The sequence below is a fragment of the Microtus oregoni genome, unplaced genomic scaffold, assembly GCF_018167655.1.
Source record: "Microtus oregoni isolate MIOR12 unplaced genomic scaffold, Mior012 000011F_ref0000422, whole genome shotgun sequence".
Lineage (NCBI taxonomy): Eukaryota > Metazoa > Chordata > Mammalia > Rodentia > Cricetidae > Microtus > Microtus oregoni.
The window spans coordinates 42,471,460-42,487,235 of record NW_024543070.1 but is presented as its reverse complement, the minus strand read 5'-3'; the positions used below and the strand labels follow the sequence as shown (position 1 = coordinate 42,487,235).

The 15,776-nt window shown below is 41.5% G+C and overlaps 1 protein-coding gene across 1 annotated transcript in view; it reads left to right on the top strand.

The window, feature by feature from the left end:
* The window catches only part of LOC121453265 (GREB1-like protein), a 254,133-nt gene that overhangs the window by 181,817 nt on the left and 56,540 nt on the right, over positions 1–15,776 (top strand). The window contains exons 8-11 of the mRNA XM_041659867.1: positions 9,468–9,584; positions 11,061–11,180; positions 12,124–12,261; positions 14,099–14,284. Of these exons, the coding sequence (XP_041515801.1) occupies positions 9,468–9,584; positions 11,061–11,180; positions 12,124–12,261; positions 14,099–14,284 (561 nt within the window). The remainder of the gene's footprint in view (positions 1–9,467; positions 9,585–11,060; positions 11,181–12,123; positions 12,262–14,098; positions 14,285–15,776) is intronic.

Genomic DNA, 15,776 nt, shown 5'->3' with positions numbered 1-15,776 from the left:
GAGTCATCAGAGAGGAGGGAGCCTCAATTGAGAAAAAGCCCCTACAATATTGGGCTGTAGGCAAGCATGTAGGACTTCTTAACTAGTGATCAGTGCGGGAGGGCCCAGCCAGTGGTGGGTGGTGCTATCCCTGGGCTGGTGGTCCTGGGTTCTATAAGAAAGCAGGCTGAGAAAACCATGAGGAATAAGTCAGTAAGCAACAATCCTCCTTGGCCTCTGCATCAGCCCCTGCCTCTAAGTTCCTACCCTGCATGAGTTCCTGTCCTGGCTTCCTGTGATGATGAACTGTGAGGTGGAAGTGTAAGCTAAATACATCCTTTCCTCCCCAACGTGCTTCTGGTCTTTGGTCATGGTGTTTCATTGCAATAGAAACCCTAACTAAAACAGCTGTGTGCACGTGTTTATACTTGTGTACGTATATGATATGTTCTTATGTGTGTAGTAAGTTTCTCTTCCATGCCACCTGGTTTCTACATGCCTGCCTGCAAGCAAGACAATCACTGCAAACCATTTCTTATGTGCTTGTTATGGCTCTAAGCGTGATGCACTGAACCCGTGAGACAAAATAACCCTTCTCTCAAGTGGCTCCTGACAGGTGTTTGTTCACACTCATCCAAATGATGAGACAGCTTTTGTCTATTTAATGAAGCAGAAATACAGATTCCTCTTGATATGCCTTGCTTGCTCCAAAGAGCAGCTTTGACCATTGCCTGCATCTCTCCTGGTTGCTGTGTCTGAGAGGTCTGTCCAGGGAGAGAGCTTCCTCACTGGCTTTTAGTGCAGTGTATTTAATGCTGCCCAGATGTACTGTAATTGTTTAGCCTGACCCAGTGCTGGAGGGTGTTTACATTGTTTTCTAAAAATTCATCAGTGAGTAACATCAAACATGTCATTTCTTACTTCTCTATCAGTGTCCAGAAATTGCTGGGCTAAATATGTACTGATCCGTTGATTCGGTTTCCAGGGAGACTGAACTGTGTGTCGGGGTAGTTTGTATGTGCTGAAGTAATTAATTATGAAAATTTTTAGATTTGTGTCACTCTGATGGGAATACTGATATCTGAGTGTGGTTCTGACTTACATTTCCCTTATCCTGACACTGACTCACTGAAGCTATTTAACTTTTATATAAAGTCTGTTTGTATTGTTTGCCTTTTCCTTTTTTAAAATTGTTGATATGGTTTGGAGCCTAATAAAGTCAGAGCCGAAAAACATGAGTGTTATATTTTATTTGGGAAGTGATCCCTGGAAACAGGAGTAAGCCAGTGTAAGAGTATGTTTTCTCTGATTGTTAGGACCCAGAAAGGCCCGGGTCTGTCAGATTCATTAAAAAACATGCAGAAGGCCTTCCAGAATTGTCTTCTAGAGATGGGAGGCCCTGGAGCTCTGTTCATGGACGCATTAACTAACTGAGAACTGCCTCTGAGGCACTGTACTCCCTCACAGTTCTGGACTGCTTTACAGGATTCAAAGCCCTTGATGGCCTTGAAGAACCAGATGTGAACTTACAGGAGTCTTTCTCCAAGAGAGTGAGTTCACAGGGCACAGTCCACTGGGATGCCTGCTGACGTGGAAGGCAGAGCAGTGAGACCAGGACAACAGGCAGTGGCTATGTTCTCTCGGATTCTACTAGCCAGGCTGTCACTTACATGAGTTTTCTTTGCCTTATAATTTTTACTTCCAGTGTTTTTTTTTAAGATTTATTTATATTGGGGAAGTACTTGCAGAATTTTTGAATAATGGTTTTATTGATATTGAGGTGTAATTTATATACCATACAATTCAGCCATTAAAAGTTTGCAAGTCTATGGATGTAGTGAGTTATTGGTATATGATCTCAGATAAAGCTCGGGAAACTCTTGGTCCTCCTGCCTCGGTGCCCACCCCGAGAAGAACCCTCACAATTCTTACTTAACTCCTCCTCACCCACGAGCAGCCCCAAGTCTGCCTTCTGTTTCTGCTCATTGTATACTTAGGGCATTTTATTGACATTTACCAATTGTCTTTCATTTGACTCATTTGTAGCATTTGCTGATGATCCGTTCCTTCCCTGATAAATAATATTCTGTTGTCTAAAAAAAAAAACCTGAAATTTGTTTATGCATTTATCAGTTAGTGGGTATTTATGTTAACGTGGAAACTTATGGGAATATCAGTGGGGCTCACAGGAGGACATCATGGAAGGATGTTAAATTCTCAGCCAGCAATCAGTCAACCAATCAAATGAAGACAGTTCTGCGATGGACATTCACGTGCAGGTTCTTAGACGTGTGTTTTCACTTCTCTTTCATTTCACGCCTGGGAGAGTTCCAGGACATACATTAAGGGAGGAGTAGAGGAACCATTTGTCAGCAAGGCTGCCCCCTTTTGTACTTTGACAAGCAAGAGGTCCAGTGTTGAGTCGGGGCTGCTTCCTTCACCTTTTATTACTGTACCCGAGTGTTCTCAGAGGGGGCAATTCTCACTGTAGTTTTATTACTGTATCCGAGTGTTCTCAGAGGGGGCAATTCTCACTGTAGTTTTATTACTGTATCTGAGTGTTCTCAAAGGGGGCAATTCTCACTGTAGTTTTATTACTGTATCCAAGTGTTCTCAGAGGCAATTCTCACTGTAGTTTTGATTTGCACTCCTCTAGTTTCTAATTAGGTTTAGCAGTTTTGTTTCTTTCTATTTTTGTTTTTGTTTTGTTATTGTTTTTTCATGGCAGTGTTTCTCTGTGTGGCCCTGTAGAACTGTAGAACTGACTGGCCTTGAACTCAGGGATCCACCTGCCTCCGCCTCCTGAGTACTGGAATTAAAGGCATGCACCACAGCCCAGTTTACTGTTTTTCACATGCTTATTGACTGTGTGTGTTAATAAATGCTTATATAATTCATTTGGCCAATTTTTGGCTGACTGTTTATGTTTTTATAGATTTATGAAGACTTTATATATTTGGGTGCATAAATCTTTTGCAAAGGTTTTCTCCCATTCTACAGATATCCCCCCAAGGTGTGCACCACCACACCCAGCTCTTATGATTATGTGCTTCGCAGCACAAAGTGTTTCTGTTTTGATGAAATCCAACTCATTTCTGTTTTCTTTTGTCACCTATGATCTTGGCTCGTACCTAAGAAACATTACCTAATTCAAGGTCAAGAGCATCTCTTCTGTATTTTATGACGTGTCATAGCTTTAGCTATTACATGTAGCTATTATATATTTTTAGAGACAGGGCCTCACTATGTCACCCTAGTAGGCCTACAACTCACAGAGATCCCAGCTATTACATTTAAATCCATTTTAAGTTAATTTTTGTGTGTGATGTGTCCATTGAGGACCATTATTTAGGACTATGCAGTTATCCCCAAACTAGTGGCTGAAAAAAAATTGTTTTCTTATCCAGTGAATTTTTTAAACACTCTTGTCAACATTCAATTAATCATAAAATCAAAGATTTTAAATGGAATTTTCTTATGTGTGCATCCTGTGCCAATACCACATGTATATGGTTATGAGGTTCTGACATGGGAAAGTTAAGTTCTGTAGCTTTGCAATTCTGTTTATAAATTATTTTGGTTTCCTTGAGTCCCTTGTGTTTCGGTGTGAATGTTAGGATTGGCTGGCTAATTTCTAGGAAGAAGCAGGTTGGAATATTGGTATAGCTTGCTGGAAATTCTCAGAACACTTGGGCAGTAGTACTATCTTATCATTACTAAGTCATATGCTCCATGAGCACATCGTATCTTTTCATTTACTAGGTTTTTTTTGGCGGGGGAGACTTTTTTGTTGTTTTTGTTGTTAGGTTTTTTTTTTTTTTTTTTTTTTTGAGACAGAGTTTCTCTGTGTAACCCTGGCTATTCTGGAACTCACTCTGTATATCAGGCTGTACTGTACTCTAACTCAGAGATCTGCCTACCTCTGCCTCCCAAGTGCTGGAATTAAAGGTGTGCACCACCACTGCCTGACTATTTAGTTTTCTTTAATATTTCATAGTATACATTTTTACTTCTTTTGTATATTTATTCAGTTATAATTTTAAAACTTTTATAAATATGATTTAACACTGAATGATCACACTAAATACAGTCAATAAATTTAGATACTACATACTTTATAACAGTTCACTGTATTTTATTGTGTGCATGCCAACAAGTTCAGCTGTTTGCATGAGTGCTAGAGACCTGACCCCAGGTCTTCATGTTTGTCATTGTCCACTGTGTCTACTGAGCCATCCCCCTGCACCAACACCCTTTTAAAATATCATATTTTCATTGATTCTTTGAGGACTTATTATGTGCATATACTACATTTTGATCACATTCATCCCCCACTCTTCCCCTTACCTGCCTTTGGGTACAGTCCTTACCCCTCTGGCTCCTCCCAACATCAGAGCCTCTCTCTCTCTTTTTTTATTTTATTTTATTTTATTTTTGGTTTTTTGAGACAGAGTTTCTCTGTAGCTTTGGAGCCTGTCCTGGAACTAGCTCTTGTAGACCAGGCTGGTCTCAAACTCACAGAGATCTGCCTGCCTCTGCCTCCTGAGTGCTGGGATTAAAGGGTGTGCCACCACCACCCAGCTAATCTTTTTCTCTTTGCTCTGCAGTGTACTCATGTCTGTCCTCCATAGTATGGCAGCCCTACCAGCTACTCTCCTCCCCTAGCAGCCATCAGCTACCTGTAGTTCCTCAGCTAGGGTGGGAGCTCATGAACGCCTCCCCCCATTTGTGATGATTTTAGGCCTATGTGGCTTCAGCTGCTGTGAGTTCGAGTTCTGCCATATCTAGGAGACACCCAGGCCTGCCTAAGCCTCTGGCCCCTATAGTTTTCCCATCCCTTCTCCCATGATATTCCCCTTTTTTCTTTTTGGGGAGCGACATGGGAACGGCCGTTCCATTCTGACTTTCTCTGCTTTGACCAGTTGTGAGTTTCTGTGTCACAGAGGATCTTTGAGGAGGACTGAGAGCTCCCGAGCCATAGGTTTCTGTCAGGTTTGCAGTACCACGCAGTTCCTGTGTGTGTAGAGGGCCTTATATCCACACAGAAGGCAGCTGGTTATCCCCATAGCATTCATATTGCTATTGCACCCATGGCATTTCCCATCATGCTGGTCATCACTGTGACTCTCAGGGTTCACTGCTGGGTGAAATGACTGGTGGCTTTTCTCCCTCAACAGCTGGCTCAGCACCTCTGATACTGAGCTAGGCAGCAGGGAGCCCACCCATTTTTTTTTAGTTACCATCTATCCCAGGCTGGCCTTGAATTAGCAATTCTTGTGTGTTACCCTCGCACATGCTTGTATTACAGGCAAACCTCATAGCACTTGTAAATCCAGTGCTGGGAAATCATACCCAGGAGCATCCCTGTGAGGCTCACTAGCAATTAGCCAAATCAATTAGCAAACCCTGTCTCAAAACCTAGAGTATACAGCAGTTGAGGTAGATACCCGACATGACTTTTTCCCTCCACACATGCATGCACGCATGTGCACATGCATATTCTTACACACGTATATATTCATACACATATGACTGCACACATGTGCACATGCATATTCTTACACACGTATATATTCACACACATATGACTTCACACATGTGCACATGCATATTCTTATACACGTATATATTCATACACATATTACTGCACACACGTGCACATGCATATTCTTATACATGTATATATTCATACACATATGACTGCACACATGTGCACATGCATATTCTTACACACGTATATATTCACACACATATGACTTCACACATGTGCACATGCATATTCTTATACACGTATATATTCATACACATATTACTGCACACACGTGCACATGCATATTCTTATACATGTATATATTCATACACATATGACTGCACACATGCACATGCATATTCTTAAACAAGTATATATTCATACACATATGACTGCACACACGTGCACGTGCATATTCTTACACACGTATATATTCATACACATATGACTGCACACATTTGCACATGCATATTCTTATACATGTATATATTCACACACATATGACTGCACACATGTGCACATGCATATTCTTACACTCGTATATATTCATACACATATGACTGCACACATTTGCACATGCATATTCTTACACACGTATATATTCATACACATATGACTGCACACACGTGCACGTGCATATTCTTACACACATATATATTCATACACATATGACTGCACACACATGCACGTGCATATTCTTATACACGTATATATTCATACACATATGACTGCACACACGTGCACGTGCATATTCTTACACACGTATATATTCATACACATATGACTGCACACACGTGCACATGCATATTCTTATACACATATATTCACACACATATGACTGCACACACGTGCACGTGCATATTCTTACACACATATATTCACACACATATGACTGCATATATTCATACACATGTGCACATGCATATTCTTACACACGTATATATTCATACACATATGACTGCACACAAGCATGGACACAGAAAAAATTTATCTGTACAGAGATGGCTACATCTCATTAAAATGTGTTTTTGAAGGAATCGTGGGCATAATTTAGATATGGAACATAGATATGAACCCAATGACAGGTCATCTGAGTTTGACCAGATAATGTATTATGTGGATCAAGTGAATTAATATATTTGAAGTACTTACAGTAGCACCTAACACCTAGTACATTTTTGTTAAGTAGAAAATAAATAAACCTGAATTCATAGAAAGTGACCTTTCTAAAGCATCTCAATAGTTCCAAGAAGACGCTAAACCCTCCCTCTTGCTTTCCTCAGCTCACCCATGCCAAATTAACTTTCTTCCTGCATATATAAATGCTTGCTAATTAAACACCCTCTCTCATTTTAAAGATTCGCCGGCTCTCAGTCGAGCTAATTCTGCAATCAATGTAAGTGGCGCTCAGGACCCGACCCGGAATGAGAATGTTGTGAAACCACTGCCTTTATCTTTGCAGGTTGTAGGAAAGACTTTTGCTGCAGGTGATGTTTTCCTTCCTTACTACTTTTTTTTTATTTTTGGCAAATACCAAATGACTTGTGTGAACTTTAATTGACAAAAGCAAACACTCCAACACTCCTTCTGCCTGCCAGTCAAAGATGTCATGGAACTGCCTAGAATAATGCAATACTGGACAAAGCTTTGCTCTCTCTGGGCTCCAACCAGAAGAGTCAAAATGACATTTTGTTCACAGAAGACTAGAGTCTGATTTTGTTCAACAAACATTTTTTTGTGCTCCTGCTGTGACTAGCACCTGAGATTATAAAAAAAAAAATAATGCCTGACCCCAAATGTCTCATAATCCAGTGAAGGTGATGAAAGATACCTGATGAGGCAGGCTATGAATGAAGGATGGAATCCTAGAAAAATCCAGAGCTTAAGGAGAAGAAATAGTAAGACAGAGACCGGTCATTCTGGGACATGTTCCAAAAGTTAGACACAACTGTTGACAGAACCCGCCATGATTTTTACTCCAGCCCAGCGACTCTTGCAGTATTTACCTCCTAGTTAGATTTTAGATATGAAAAACTAAAGTCAAGTTTTCACAATGGTGAAAAAATTAATGAAGTGATAGATCAGTAATCAAGGTGGTTACTAAAATCATCCAGTTGACTCCATAATGCAAGAATTAAGCTCAGCAGTTAAGAATGCATGCTGCTAGTCAAGAAGTGGTAGCACACACCTTTATTCCAGCACTCAGGAGGCAGAGGAAGGTCAATGTCCATGAGTTCGAGGCCAGCCTGGTTTCAGAACAGCTAGTTTCAGAACAGCCAGACTACACAGAAAAACCCGTCTTAAAAAACAAACAAATAAACCAACAAAAAGAATGCATGGTGCTTCTGGCAAGGGATGGGAGTTTGGCTCCCAGACCTACCTCAGGCAACTCACAACTGCCTATAATTCCAATACAGGGAATCTGATGGCTTCTTCTAGACTCTGTGGTTACCACATACATATGCACAAGCCCACACATAGACACATAATTAAAAATGAAAATGAAAATTTATTTGTTTACTTATTTTTATTTTGAGATATGGTTTCTCTGTGTAGCAGTTCTGACTGTCCTGGAACTCACTTTGTAGACCAGGCTGTCCTCAAACTCAGAGACCCACCGGCCTCTGCCTCCTGAGTGCTGGGATTAAAAGCGAGTGCCACCGCACCTGGACCCTAAAAATGAAACTTTAAAAAAAAAGAGTTAGGATGACAGATTCTGAATCCCTACTAATTGTTCCTAACATCCTCAAAAGAGAGGAAAACTGTCCATTTTTCGCTTCCTGGTGGACATTTAAAGCTGCCTTTGAGATTCTTTTGCAAAAAACAAACAAACAAATAAATAAATAAATAAATATGAATTTGACTAGGCCTCTAACAATTAGTTTATTGGAAATACAGTGGGCACGTGGGCATTCAGTGACACTAGAAACATTGAGTCAGCAAATTCTTCAAGACTTTTCAGAAGGAAAACAATCCCAAGAAGTATTTGTTTAAAAGAAAAGAAATCCCTTTAGACTACGGAATCTGAGGCGGCTGGAGAGATGACTCCATGGATGAGAGCGGCGATGGTCTTGGTCAGAGACCCGAGTTCAGTTCCCAGTGCCCACAGCAGCTAGCTCACATCTGCCGATAACTTCAGCTCCAGGGTATCCAGTCTCTCTTTGGACATAGGTAGTACACGTAGGGACACACACACATTAAAAATAATAAAAGTTAATCTTGTATTTTTTTAAAAAGCCTGAAATGTAGGTCACCTAAATTCAAACATAAAGTTCTTTTTTGAATTTCTTTAAACTATTTCTGAGGTAACTGAGAAAGTTTAGAATACTGGTGGGATATTTGATTGTATTAAATTATTAATCACTATTGATTTTAAGTATAATAATTTTATTGCAAATTTATTTTAAAGGTTCTTTTAACACTATCTATAGAAGTGCTTACCAGTGAAATTATAGCTGGCTAGGTTGCTTCTGACTAAACAGAGCACTGTGCATCTGTGCCGGGAAGCAGGTCAGAGTGCAATGGACAAGACAGGCGGCTGCATGATACCAATGCTGGACCTGGGCAGTGGGTGCATAAATATGCATTGTACCGTTCTCTCTCCTTTTGTATGTTTGGAATTTTCCATGAAGTAGAATTAAATTCTATTAAATTTTCCCTCATATTTACGTACTATCTCCAAAGACTTCTTCAAAAAAAATTCTAAAAGATTTCTCAGGGTCCCAGGAAATTATTTTTGGGTACACCTAGTTTTTTAATTTATTCCAGTCATTTTCTTATCTGACAGTTAAGTTTAATGAAGCTGATTGTTCTAACAGTTGTAGTGGTTTTATGCAACTAGGCTGAGTACTGTCTGTGAAGTTTCCATGAATCCTCAAGTGTGAGGTTTACCAGATGTCTGCTGTTTCACAGTATCCTCCAAACCTCTGTTCTAAAGTGCTGTTTTTCTGCTCTACAGAAGCAGCCAATGGAACCAGCAGCCATGGAGGGAAGAGTGGCACATCCAGTTCCATGCCAACTCGCTCCGGGAACTACTCTTTGTCACCAAGACCTACCTACACATCCATAGACCAAGGTACTCTGAGTGTGTGTGTGTGTGTGTGTGTGTGTGTGTGTGTGTGTGTGAGAGAGAGAGAGAGAGAGAGAGAGAGAGAGAGAGAGAGAGAGAGACGAGAGGGAGAGAAAGAGAGGGAGAGAAAGAGAGGGAGGGAGAGAGAGACGAGGGGGAGAGAAAGAGAGAGGGATGGAGAGAGAGAGGGATGGAGAGAGAGAGGAGAGATGGGGGAGAGAGAGGAAGGAGAGACAAGGGAGAGAGAGGGAGAAAGAGGGGAGAGAGGAGAGAGGAGAGGGAGGGAGAGAAAGGAGGGAGATAAAGGAGAGAGAGGGAGAGAGAGGAGAGAGAGGAAGGAGAGACGGGGTACAGAGAGGAGAGAGAGAAAAGAGAGAGGAGAGAGGGCGAGGGGGGAAGAGAGGAGAAAGAATGGGAGGGAGGTGAGAGAGAGAGAGAGAGAGAGAGAGGAGAGAGGAAGAGAAAGAGGGAAGAGGGAGGGAGAGAGGGGAGAAAGAGGAGAGAGAGAAGTGAGGAGAGAGAGGGAGAGAGAGGGAGAGGAGAGAAAGAGAGAGGGGAAGAGAGAGAGGAGAGAGAGAGGAGAGAGAAGGGAGAGGGGAGAGAGAGAGGAGGGGGGAAAGGGGGAGAGAAAGAGGAAGAGAGAGGGGAGAGAGAGGGAGAAAAAGGAGAGAGAGAGGTGAGAGAGAGAGGGGAGCTGTGTACTTACTTACAAGTGAGTGGAGACTGAAAGTCTACATTGATTGTCTTCCCCTGTAGCGTTCCACATTATCCTCTGAGACAGGGTCTCTGGCTGAGCTCAGAGTCCACAGGTTCAGTAGACTGGCTGTTCAGTGATCCCCAGGATCCTCTGGTTGGCACAGCATTGATTTTGAGGCATGTGCCTTTGAGCTTGGCTTTTTTTTAAGATTGATTCCGAAGGTTATTCTCAGGTCCTCATGTTTGTGTGGCACTTTACCAACTAAAGCATTCCATTAGCCCAGAGCTACAGATGTTTCAACAGCTAATTATCCAAACACACATTGTAGAGCCTTCCCTTTGCTTAAACTTGCTTAACTGTTAAATGTCTTGGTGATTCTTTGTGGTTAAAACTAACTGGGAAATAAGTGTTTAATCAAAATTATAGTGAAGAACCTTGAAAACTCACATCTTTTACTTACCAAAGCACAAAACTCTATTTGAAAAGATTTGTATGACACAAGATACTTTTTTTTTAGTTTACCAAGTAGATTTTCCCCATAACTTAACAGAGATGTCAATAGAATCAAATAATCTGTATAAACCGTAGCGTGTAAAACAGCACGTGGTTGCAGCTATTGGTGCGGTGTTGAATTGTTAGCGTGACTTTTTTCAACTCTACCATTGCCCGTAGGACAGTGACTTGGGCCCTCCTAGCAGATCAAGGCAAAGACCCTATGATCCCTTGCTGTTCTTTCTTTCTTCTCCATTGCTGCAGACAAAACTGTGTTTCCTTTTTGTTTTCAGCTAATATGTTCATTTCTGGCCCACCAAAGAAACGACACCGGGGATGGTATCCGGGGTCGCCCGTCTCCCAGCCTGCTCTAGTTGTGCCTGTTCCCACAGTTCGCCCTCTTTCAAGAACTGGTGAGATTTTAACTGAAGATATAGTTAAACGTTTCTCTTTTATTAGCAGAGATAAGTTCTGTTCCTGCCCGCCATCAATTATTGTGATTAGTAGTATTTTGTAAGGGTATTGATAGTGATAGTTAATATTTTGTCTCCATAACATAGTCCTTCCCTATAAGTTCATGTACTATCACAGTTGATCTTAGCCTTTCATTGGTTGTATACATTTGTTGTATAGGGTCTGATGCAAACAGCGTCACCCCACGGGCACATTTGGACTTGCTTTGTCAGCAATGGTGTGAGAGTTGGCCTTCTAGGATTTGTTCTCTGTATGATGCGTCTTGATTACTTTGGCTTCATGGTTTAGTCTATGCCTATAATAGGAAGAGTTACCTGGCTCTCCTTCATACTAACCAGACTGTGACCAAAGGTGTCCACAGCTAAGTGTTCAAACATTTGTCTACCTGTCCCTCTAAGTAGACAGTAGCAAGTGCTCCCACCCCAAAACCTTTTTAATTTGCTTAAATAATTTTAAAAACTGATAAAAAAAATCTCACATATGCAAAGAACTATGGCAATATGTTACCACAGTTGCTTCCAGGTAGAAATAATTAATAATGAATATCTCTGTCACATGTTTCTGTTTTCAGCTTCATGTAATGGAAAACCACACCTTTGGTCACTAGGGCATAGTAAATATAAATTGCACAGCCAAATCCAAAAGTTTGCTTAGAAGAAGCCCTCATGGTCATTATCCACAGTGAAATGGTTGTGACTGATTTGTTTTCTTACCTGTTTTCTTCTAATTTTCTGTAATGCGTATGTAAGTGAAAAGGAAACCATACGCAATGAACTATTAGAGTTCTAACATTTCTGAAGTATTAAAACTGCACTGGCTTCTGAAGCTTTCCAGTTAGCCCCTAAGCCTAATCTTTCTTGTCAAACCATCTTGTCTTTCCAGAGCCCCTCTTATCTACCCCAGTTCCACAGACCCCGTTAACTGGAATTCTCCAGCCTCGGCCTGTCCCTGCAGGGGAAACTGTGATTATTCCTGAAAACCTGCTGAGTAACTCAGGAGTTAGACCAGTGATCCTGATAGGTAAGGGAGAAGAATTCCATCGTCTAGACTCCTGTGTCTCCAGCCCCTGGTCTGTGGGTTCATTCACACACCCATGAGTATGTGTATTTGTCTTTATTGATTGTATCAGCTTTCCTTGGCCAGTCCCTTCATGCAGTATTAAGCATCTGGTTTGAAGCTGAGAATAAAACTCTTTCCTTCGAGAGTCTATGTGCAGTGGGGAGTTAGGAAACAACAGTTCTACACAAGGATAACATCTTGACCCATTGGACTATGAGAGCGGGTACAGCTTCACAGCCAACAGCTTCAGGAAGTCTTAGAAGAGGGGGTTTACCTCTGTCTGGAAGGGTCTTAGAAAACCATCAGACCCTGAGATTTGAGCTGTGTGCCAAGTTTGCTCAAAGTAGACAGATTGCGGAAAGGGCCAATCCTCAAAGCAAAGAAACAAACTAAGCCAACTGGCAGGCCTCACATCAGAACAGCAGGCTCGCCCTGGGGCATCATCTATCTCTGTGAGTCAGCATCTTTCCTGAGCCATCCTCCCCCACTGCTGACTGTCCATGAAAGCAGAAGGTTGTTTAGGAGTCCAAATTCTAGGATTCCAACTCTTACATTCTCCAATAAGTGAGTACCTTTCAGCCCCATATCTGAAGGCCTCGTAGGCAGGCAGGTCTAGACCAGAGGGAGGCTGTCTGTTTTCTTTCCATGATAAAGCAGGCAGGGGGCCTTCCATGACTCACTGCCTGCTCCTTGTCTGCTCCTGTGCCGGCCTGACTCTGTTGACTTGGCTGTTTTTACTTCAAGCTTTATCAGGTCACCCTATCCACTGATCCTGGGACTGGAAGTATTGGGGGAATCCCAGTGTTTAAATTCCATATGGCTGGGGAGGTTCTTGGCATCTGCATGATGCAGCTAAGCCTTAAAAAGATGAGGAATGTGGGCCCTTTGTTCTTTTGACACTTGACTTTTAGAAAGTCTCACAGAGGCCAGGTGTGGTGGCACATGCCCTTACTCCCAACATGGGAGGTCTCTGTGAGTTCAAGGCTAACCTGGTCTACTTATTGAGTTCTATCTAGAGCTACTTAGTGGGACCCTGTCTTGAAAGAAAATCTTGCAGAGAGGGGTGCCTCTCTTTACTGCACCACCAAAGCAGGTACCTTCTCAATGGATTTCTCTCCTATATAAGGTACTTTACAGAATCCCCTGACATTCAGAAAAAAAAAACTGATAAAAAACAACACCAATGTAGAGGCTAAAGTGCAGACAAGTTGTTGAAAGCACTGCTGCTTTTGTAGGGAACCCACGGTCAGTTCCCGGACCATCCTTAGCTAGCGTTTCCGGGGATCTCTTCGGAACTCTGTGGGCACCAGACACACACAGTGCACAGACATACATGCAGGCAAAATATTCATCCACATGAAAGTCTGAAAAAAATCAAGCACTAATATAGAAAAATAAGTAGGAGATCTCTAAGTGTTTACTGCTCGTTAGCAGAACACTGGCTTATCAGTGAGTTTGGCTTAACTTCCCCCATCTCCCAGAACACTGGCAAAGTGAGATGCTGTCATATTTGTTTTCTCATCTGAAAAGAAAGTTGATCAGGAACTCTTTATCATTTCATAAATCCTCTGTAGAAGAACTATAGTGTTCACAGTAACCTTCTGTGGAAAATCGAGGTGTAAGTGGAGTGGCCCCTCAGTTTCTATAGAATGTGCAGCATGCGGGTGAATTCCCTAAGGCGGCCTTCTGGGGGGCGGGGGAGGGGGGGCAGAGGATTTCTAGCATCCTTGAGTCTCGCTGAACTGCTGTGCCTGACTGGAACTCAGAAGTGCCTACTGACGTGTTTCTTTTGGAGCAGGCTATGGCACTTTACCCTATTTCTATGGAAATGTTGGTGACATTGTTGTGAGTCCTCTGCTGGTGAATTGCTACAAGATCCCCCAGCTGGAAAACAAGGATCTGGAGCAGCTGGGGTTGGCTAGCACCCAGCTCCTGAGTGTGGAAAGCATGATCCTTCTGACCATACAGTACCTTGTTCGGTTAGGTAAGTTGTTCTCCACAATCATGGACTAGGAACCTTTGAAATTGTCTGTTTGTTTGTTTTTCTTGGAATGCATTGTGTCCTTTTCAATTCCTCTGCCTGCCTGACTCATCTTTCCAGTCTTCTGACTTTTTCCTTCCCTTTTCTCCACGCTTGTCATAAAAGAAACAAATTGCTCCCCCTACTGTCGAGTCTCAAGATGCGCCCTAACCCTTTCGGAAGGAAGGCCTTAGGAAAGGGGGAAGCAAAGGTCATGAACCTCTGAACCTAGGTGAGTCCCTGCAGAACACTGGTGGCTCAGCAGCATTTACATTAAAATGCCCTTTATTTTGCAAACTTCAGTGAGCCTTCAAATATGCAGCCTAATTATATTCTCTCTGGGATATCACGCCATTGATTTGCTTAGGAAAATGTTTGAGGTGCAAATTCATACAAAAATTTTTATATGTTCTTATGCGCTTTTTTTTTAATGTTACAAAGTACTGCAGTGTTAAGAAACCACAAAAATACTGGGATAGTATTTAAAAAGCAAAATTTTCAGCAAGCCATATACAGCCTTTCCAGGGTCATGTAGCAGCATTGGCAAGGATCCCTCGTTTCCCAGGAGGTTCCACCTCGATATGGTATCCACCCTGATGGGTTTTTAAGCCACATTTCCCATGGAACCTACTTTTATAATAAGCCTGTAACTTGAAAATGTTCTTGTTGGTAAGTAAAACAATTATAAAAATCGCCTCGTTCTGGCTCCTTTGGGGTCATAAATTTAAATCTCCCTACTTTGGACTGTGGACTGTCTTCCAAGATCTGAAAAACGACCCCAGAACCAGTGAGAACAGAACTTCAGAGCACCGTGCTTTCTGTAAGGCAAGCAGGCCCAAATTCTGTCTTTTCTTTTCAATCTTATTAACCTTCCAAGAAAACCAGGGTCCTAATTAATTAAACAAACCACATGACAAAAATAAAATATCTTCTTTCAAATTATTAAAAATCTCTTAGCTTAGACATTTCTGATTTAAACAAGATTCTTTTCTGCTCTACAGGATCACCTCTTTCCAGAATTTTACTTTCATGCATTAGAATTTATATATTTCATGCATATATAAAATATATTTATGTTAGTGTATAGCATAAATAGCTCATTCCTCTCTCCCTTGCCATCCTTCTGTTCCCCCCTCTATCCTTCTTCTTTCTTTCACCTAGGTGTGTATGGGGACTTCGCTGTCCCCCAAAAAAATTGTCCTGTTATGCTTTTAAAAACTGTTCTGCCCCTCTAATTCTGAGAAGCATATATTTTCACATATGCATAGATTATAGACATTTTTTAAAGTTATCTGAACTTCTAAAATGACAGCTTTAATACTTTGTTTCTCTGAACATTGACAAGAAAAGAGAAAAGCAGGAGTCTTTGGAAAGAAAGGGACTTTTCTATAATAGCCACTTAATTTTTTTTCTGTTATTTCACAAACTGAAAACCCTTTTGAAGTAAATAATTGAA